Source organism: Nicotiana sylvestris, chromosome 2 (genome assembly GCF_000393655.2).
Source record: "Nicotiana sylvestris chromosome 2, ASM39365v2, whole genome shotgun sequence".
Lineage (NCBI taxonomy): Eukaryota > Viridiplantae > Streptophyta > Magnoliopsida > Solanales > Solanaceae > Nicotiana > Nicotiana sylvestris.
The window spans coordinates 12083706-12091622 of NC_091058.1; the positions used below are offsets into that span (position 1 = coordinate 12083706).

The window sequence follows — 7917 nt, forward strand, 5'->3', positions numbered from 1 at the left end:
TTAAGTGGTGTTTCACCAGTAAAGCTAAGTTATGCCTGGGTATCATATTTAATCATGTGATGCTGGAGCATTTTCAAATCAAAACTGCTTTGTGATTTGACCTTTATAGGTTTGTTTTAATATTTGCCATTATTTGTTACGCGGACAAGTGTAATATTAGCTTGCTGACTTTTACATATACAGCTTTTACGGAGAGGAAAACCAAGTTTCACTGTATTTTATGTTCTAAGCTGCACTCGGAGGGCGTGAAACAAGCATGAAACTGCAGCTGATATTAATAGTATTGCGCAGTGCTGATGCTAATCAGTGCTCTTTTATTGAGAATTATTGTTTCTTAACAAATGATCCAAATCGTTTTAGATATCTCAATATTGGGGTTCATTAATGTTTATTTGTAGAATAGACGAAAGAAATTAAAAAGAAAACAGTTGTTTTATCCTTGCCAACACATCTTGTTTTCTTCAATTTTTGAAAACGAAAAGAGACAAACTGTGAGTGTATAAAACAAATTCTTCTCTAGTAATTCTAAAAATCTTCTAGAAATCAAATCCAAATGTACTTCCCAAGAGGGAAACCAAATAAATGAAGAATTACTACTATGTCCGTTAAATTTGGCGGTTTTATATATACAATTACAAAATAAAGAAACGGGAAAGACTCAACAATTGGGGCAACCAAAAGTGAAGATGTAGCAGCTCATCCAACGGACCGACACCGACACCCATTATCCATGTGACTGTAAGTAGCTGTTTCCCTAATTTCATATCTGTCTCGAATTTATTTTATATCCATCGAAGGCCCGGGCAGTAGCCAGTTGCGACAAAAAGCAATTAAAAGAAACTGCCAACATGTGTTGTTTCAGTACAGTACTATTTTTCCATACATTTACAAGCACCGAATCAGCAATTACTACTTCTGTATTCGTTACAGCTCATAAATAGGTCCTTTTTCTTCTGCTTATGGAAAGAAGAATGTCTCCAAACTTTAAGTAATTAGAACATGAGAATAACATAATATAATCCTAAATAGCTTGAAGCATTAAGCTTTTATCAGTCTGAGACTTTGGTGCCAACCGACAAAATTTATGGTAAATGAATTCTTAAGCCCAACAGATTTTGATAAGACGTTTTAGTGTCTTACTTTGCAAAAATGAATACCCCCGCAGGTAGTTTACTACAACAACAGCACAATGGGATCCCACAACGAGGGTAATGTGTACGCAGACATTACTCCTACTCTGAAGAATAGAAAGGCTATTTTTGAAAGACCCTCAGCTCGAAAGAAAGAATAGGAACAAGTAAATAACAACAACAAAGTCAGGAAAAAGATATCAACAATATAAGGACTAGAGAAAAAATAAATGGAAGAAAGCAGTAGCAATAGCAAAAGTAATAGCCACAAGCAGTAACACGACATGGTACTAGAAAATCGAAGTGAAAGATAGTACTAAAACAGCCTTAGAATCGAAGATAATGTACTAGTCAGCTAGCCATAATAAACCTGGAACAAATCAGAAAAATACACGACGACCTATTATCTTTCAACCCTAATCTTCGACATTCATACTCTCCTATCAAGTGTCATATCCTCAGTAAGCTAAAGTCACGTCATGTCCTGCCTGATCACCTCTCCCCAATACTTCTTAGGCCGCCCTCCACCACTTATCCTACCGGCCAGTGTCAGACGTTCACAATCACACCTCCTCATTAGGGCATCTAGGCTTCTCCTTCTCACATGCCCGAACCATCTAAGTCTCGCTTCACGCATCTAATCTTCCATAGGGGCCACACCCACTTTCTACCGAATATTTTCATTCCTTATCTCGGCCAACCTAATATGCCCGCACATCCGCAACATACTCATTTTGGCTACGTTCATCTTCTGGATATGAAAGTTCTTGATTGGCCAGCATTCTACCCCATACAACATAGCTGGTCTAACCACCGCCTTGTAGAACTGACCCTTAAGTTTTGGTGGCACATTCTTGTCACACCGGACACAAGATGCTAGCCTCCATTTCATCTACCCCGTCTATATACGGTGTGTGACATCCTCGTCAATGTCCCCGTCTCCCTGGATAACTGACTCGAGATACTTGAAATTTCCTCTCTTAGGGATGACTTGTGAATCAAGTCTCGCGTCTATATCTGCTCCCTCTGACACTACGCTGAACTTACACTCTAGGTACTCTATCTTTGTCCTGCTTATCTTGAAACCCTTAGACTCTAAGGTATGTCTCCAAACCTCCAACTTCTCGTTGACACCGCCTCACGTCTCATCAATCAATATTATGTCGTCAGCGAATAACATACATCATAGCACATCCCCTTAAATATGACGCATTACTGTATCCATCGCCAAAGTAAATAAGAACGGGTTGAGCGCAGATCTTTAGTGTACCCCCATCCCAACCGGAAAATGTTCCAAGTCTCCTCTCATTGTCCTCACCCAATTCTTAGCTCTATCATACATGTATTTAATCACTCTAATGTTTGTTATAGGAACACCTCTAGTCTCCAAACATCTCCAAATGACCTCCTTAGGGACCTTGTCGTACGTTTTCTCGAGGTCAATAAACACCATGGGCAAATCTTTCTTCTTATCCATGTACTGTTTATTTGAAGTACAAAATTACCGTTTCGAATTTCAATGATTTTCGATTAATGATTGGTCTAATTGACATTTACTCTCATAATTGTGTGACTAAAAATACTTCAAACTTTAATTATCTTTGACATGGTTAATGGTGTTTATTTAAAAATAAAGAAAAAGTCGCGACCTGATAAGAATGGATGTTGAACCTAACTTAACTTCAAAAGCTAGCTCAAGAGGTAAAGATTGCACAAGCTATATGAAGGCTCCAAGGAACTTATTCATCTCTAATAGTTGATGTATATTATTCGCTATTAAGGGGAGGTGCCATGATGTATTCACACACGCCCACACATGTTCATTTGAGCTTGAATAGTTGATGCGATTCCTTACACGTTTGGTCTACTCACTACCTTTTCTATACTCTCTTTGTTTCAATTTATTGGAACCTATTTAACTGGATACACAATTTAAGAAATAAATTTGTGGTCCTAAACAAGTCAAAAAGGGGTCAGAGTATTTGTGTAGTTATAAAAACTTCTCATTAAGGATAGAATTGGAAGTTTAAGTTAAATTGTTTTCAAATTTAGAAAGCGGACATTCTTTTTGGAACGGACCAAAAAGAAAATAGATTCAGATAAATTGAATCGGAGAGAGTAGTAAACTGCCTAGTATTTGTCATTCCCATTAACAGAACTTCGGCTTAAAATAGGTGGACTTTAAGTGTCTTAGACCATCTCCAAGGGTGCACCATTTCTTGCACCAAATCCTAATTTGGTGCAAGAAATGATGTTTTTTTGCTCCAATGCAATACTAAATCTTGCACCATTAATGAGTATGAATAGTGTTGCACCAAATTTGGTGCAACACTATTCATCACTCCAAATTTGGTTTATTATTATTTTATTCAATCTTTTTATTTTTTGAACTTTTAATTTATCATATATTGTATATATAATTAATTTTTATATTAAGATCTTTATAATTTTAATTTTATATCCTATTTTTTGATATATTAATTTTTGTATATATTATATTTATATAAAATTATAAGTTAATTTTATTATTATTATAATTGTATAAAAAGAAATATAACCATTATTTAAAAATAAAAAATGCAAATGTAAGATATCTAATGTTGCTAAAATTGAAAAGTGAAAACTAAAATTTAAAAAAGAAAATTAACAATACATAAAATAAAAATACATTATAATTAAAGTACATAAAAGGAGGATACATTAAAATTGAAATTACATTAAAAACATAAAACATAAGTTTAGTAATCCCCTATGTCATTTTCAGATGCACCAAAATTACCAAAATACTGAAAGAACGGGGTAAAAGATTGTTGTGATTGTGGTTGTTGAAATTGTTGACTTCTTTTATCGATTATTCGTTTTTTTTCTTGTCGCAAAAATTCACAAATCGTCAATGGAATTCAAGTTCATCAATAATTATCTTTTATCAATGATTTCACTTTTAGTTGATTTATCCTTTAAAATTTTGTAATAAATGATTATATAAGTGGTGAATGTGAATTATATATAATGAATATGGAAAAAAGAAAAAAGATAGTATTAGTTTGAAGAAAATAAAAAATAAAAAGTAAATAGAAGATAATAATATAATATAGAAGAGAGATAAGATTTGGTGTAAAAATAGTGTAATGGTTAGAGTAAATTTGGTGTTACACCATTTTGGTTTGAAATTTGGTGTTAGCGTTGGAGATAGCCTTAGAGCCTGGTTGGCCAAGTTTATGGGAAGCCAAAAGTACTTCTTCTTCTTTTTTTTGTCAAAAAAGTACTTTTCAGAAAATGTGGGGTGTTTACCAAGACGGAAAAGTAATTTTGAGGCAACACAAAAGAAGTTTTTCTGTTTTAGGGAAAAACTACAAATTCTAGCTTCTTCCAAGAAGTAGAAGCAGAAACGGAAACAAAAAATTAATTTATCCAAGACAAAAATAACCTTACAATAAATTGATATTTTCTAAATTATTCCTCACTAATTTAACATTTTCCTTTTCCTTTTCCTTTTTATTTCTACCATACATTTTGTTTTTATTTCAATCATATTCTTATTCTCTTCCTAAGAATAGATTTTTAATTTATATTAAATAATATATTTTGATATATTTAAATTATCATGTAAACAATGAGTAATACTAGAAACTCAATGTTATTACTTTGGAATAACTATATTTTATACTGATTGTAGTTTTAAATTTATATTTTTACTTTATGTTTTATATTTTAATTAATTATTTTATATAAAAAAAATTAGATTTATTTTTTTAAAATAATACTAATTAAAAATTAAAAATTTACTATCTTTTTTCATAATTTGATACTTAAAAGTAATTTTTGAAAAAATTGGTCGAATACAATGAGCTTGCAAAAAGCACTACTCAAATGAATTGGCCAAACACAAACTGCTATTTTTGCATAAAAGCATTTTTTTAAAAAACAGTTTTTGACAGCTTCGCCAAACGGGCTTTTAATTTATTCTTTCATTTTTGACTACTGTTAAAATTACTTTCAAGTTAGAGATTTAATAGACGTCAAGTGAAAAAATGAGATATTTTCCTAACCGTAATATTACATACAAAATCTAACGAATAATAGAGTTGTTCAATTTCAAATATTACAGAAGGAAATTTGACCCTTTTTTCTAAAAAAATATACCTCCCATTCATTTTGGAACCAGAGGGTCTCTTTTTTTTAATTTTTAATTTTCTCATTGAACAAGCAGGCCTCTTCTTTCAACCCTTTCGCCAAAAGAAATATATACACACAGCAAAACAAAATGTGAATATTATCGTCGGTAGGCCTAATGGAACGTGGTAGCCGCTCCTTTTTGTCTGTTTCTTTCAAATTTCATAATTTTCTTTTGAGAAATTTACACATTTAGTCCCTCCAATATCAATAAATTTTAATTTTTACCTTCTGATGCCTATCAAATTTAACCTTCATTTAATTGAAAATAATTTTTTTATCCTTCTCCTTGTAAATCTTCACAAATTTAAATAATGATATATCATTAGATTTTTTGACTACCAATGATTATGTAAATGTTAAGTTTTTAGTTTTTACTGTTGTAATTTTTAAAAATGGTCAAAATATAAAATATTTTCTATACAAAGGGACCAAAACACTCCTTAATAAACGTTAAGTTAAATATCTTTAGTCGTATATCATGAGGACAAAAAGTAATAATTTATCAATAATTAAAGGGCCAAAAGTGTTATTATCCCTTTTATTTTTAAACATTCAAACTCACAAACTAAAAACCCTTTATTTATACGAAGCTTTCTCCCAACCGGTTCCTCTCTCCGTCTCTCGCTTCTGTAACTGATTCGGCATTGATAACAAAGGTATGATTTCCATCTTAGAATTGTTAAAATTTACTCAGAAATGTCAATCATCTCGAATTGCTCTTCCCATTCTCTAATAATCTTATAGCATTTCCTCTTTTTTTTGTATCATTGAAATGTTTTATCTCCGTGGCAGGATAATTGTAGTTGCTGTATGTGTGGATCGTGTTAATAGATATTAACTCTCATTTTATCTGTCCAATCTGAATTTTCTTTTATTAATTTTATTTTAGTTCTAATCCTACTGTTGTTCTCTTAAAAATGCCATTGTGGGTTGTGTTCTAGATCTTGTCCTCTTTTTATGGGAAAATGGTTAGCTTAAGAAAATTGGAATTTTGATTTTAAAAAATTATCTGTTTATCTAAATTTGACATATAGACCCTGTTTCCAGAGGCTGATTTTTCCTTTGATCTGATGAATCTATAAGTATTTTGGGTTGAATGATTTCCAATTTCTTTTCTCAATGGATCTTTGCCTTGAATTTTTGCTGGTGAAGCAAATTCTGTTTTACTTTCATATTCGACAAGTTCTATGGATCATAACTTGTTTGATCTATGTACAGTTGATCTTCTCAGAGAAAGAGAGAATATTTTGATCAATTTCCATCTTAAATAACTTTCTTAAAAACATATATTTGATGATTATGCAGTACTTGGGGTTTTTTGTTGAGAAATCAGTCGATTAAAGATGGGTCGCGGAGTAAGTGCTGGAGGTGGTCAGAGTTCTTTGGGATACCTGTTTGGAAGTGGAGAGCCTGGTAACAATTCTCAACCTACTCGCAGCCAGGAAAAAGCTCCAACTAATGAACCTGCCTCAAAGCCAGCTGCTGTTTCACCACCTGTGGATAACACCAAGAATGTTCCAGCAGGCATTCAGAGTAGCACAAACAACTACTTTCGTGCTGATGGCCAGAACTGCGGCAACTTTCTAACAGTATGTTAGCCATCAACTTCTTATAATTCCTGGTGCCATTTTTCTTTAACTTTGAGTGCTCTTTACAGTGTCTTAACTTGTATCTGTGTTAAATTGTACGACTATTTCATCTAAAATTTTAAGCTGTTTTTGAGAGTATATGAAATTATTTTTTGAGAATTGAACCTAGGACCTTTGCCTGCTTTGATATCACATTGAATAGTGTGATTATCTCATTTAAAAGCTTAAACTGTTAAAAGAGTCCCTTTCATTTATCTTCAACAATCTGCTATGCTATGCTATCCAGACGGTTTTTCTTATTTGAACCCATTCAACTATAATTGGTGCATGTATACGCATACTTTTTCTTTCTTTTTGACCGGTCTCTTCAACACTTTGTATACTGTAAGATGTTATAAGATGTGGCTAACTGGTTCGATAGGCATGACCAGTCTGCATATTTAGGCTTTGATTTCCTTGTCTATCCGATGAAATGAATGTTATAAATATCAGCACCTTCTAGGCTTGCTTGAAGATTTAAATGTTATCAATCTTTGTATTGCAGGAAAGGCGTTCAACCAAGGTCCAAGCAGCACCTGGTGGTGGATCTTCCCTAGGGTACTTATTTGGTGGTGGCAGTGCTGATGGCAGCAAATGATGCCATTTAACATCAACATTTGGTTTCAATAGTTTGCTCCAAGTTATGGTCGAACTAGAAATGAATTTCATTTACTGCAAATCTGGAACTTTTTTCACAATTGTAATAGTGTTTAATTGAAACAGGAGTCAAACGGCTATGCAAGTGCTGAATGCATTCCATTATTTCTATATTGTTGGAGTAAAAACATCTCCTCTTTAGTTTAATCTGTTGAATGTGATAGTTAGTGGATTAAACAAAATGGTTATCCGTCCATATTATCCACTTAAAAAATAGATAACCAATTGTCGCACCTCCTTTTTCCGCCCCCGTGAGGGTGCGTAGGGAGTTTTCTCCAATTAAAGGACAGTCGAAACGGGATTTGTTTGTTTGTTTCAGAGTCCAC

General features: G+C 32.8%; 1 protein-coding gene across 1 annotated transcript; it reads left to right on the forward strand.

Annotated features, from left to right (window-relative positions):
* Positions 1 to 5846: 5846 nt before the first annotated feature.
* Positions 5847 to 7702, forward strand: LOC138868085 (protein SPIRAL1-like 3). The gene is made up of 3 exons (XM_009799718.2): positions 5847 to 5962; positions 6612 to 6895; positions 7440 to 7702. The coding sequence occupies exons 2-3, from the start codon at positions 6650 to 6652 to the stop codon at positions 7530 to 7532; spliced, it is 339 nt and encodes a 112-aa protein (XP_009798020.1). The 5' UTR covers positions 5847 to 5962; positions 6612 to 6649; the 3' UTR covers positions 7533 to 7702.
* The last annotated feature ends 215 nt before the right edge of the window (positions 7703 to 7917 follow it).

Excerpts from the sequence above, each read along its gene's own strand:
- LOC138868085 (XM_009799718.2), top strand. The coding sequence starts at position 6,650 with ATGGGTCGCGGAGTAAGTGCTGGAGGTGGTCAGAGTTCTTTGGGATAC. Across the intron at positions 6,896-7,439 it reads ACTGCGGCAACTTTCTAACA|GAAAGGCGTTCAACCAAGGT; the intron begins GTATGTTAGCCA and ends TTTGTATTGCAG.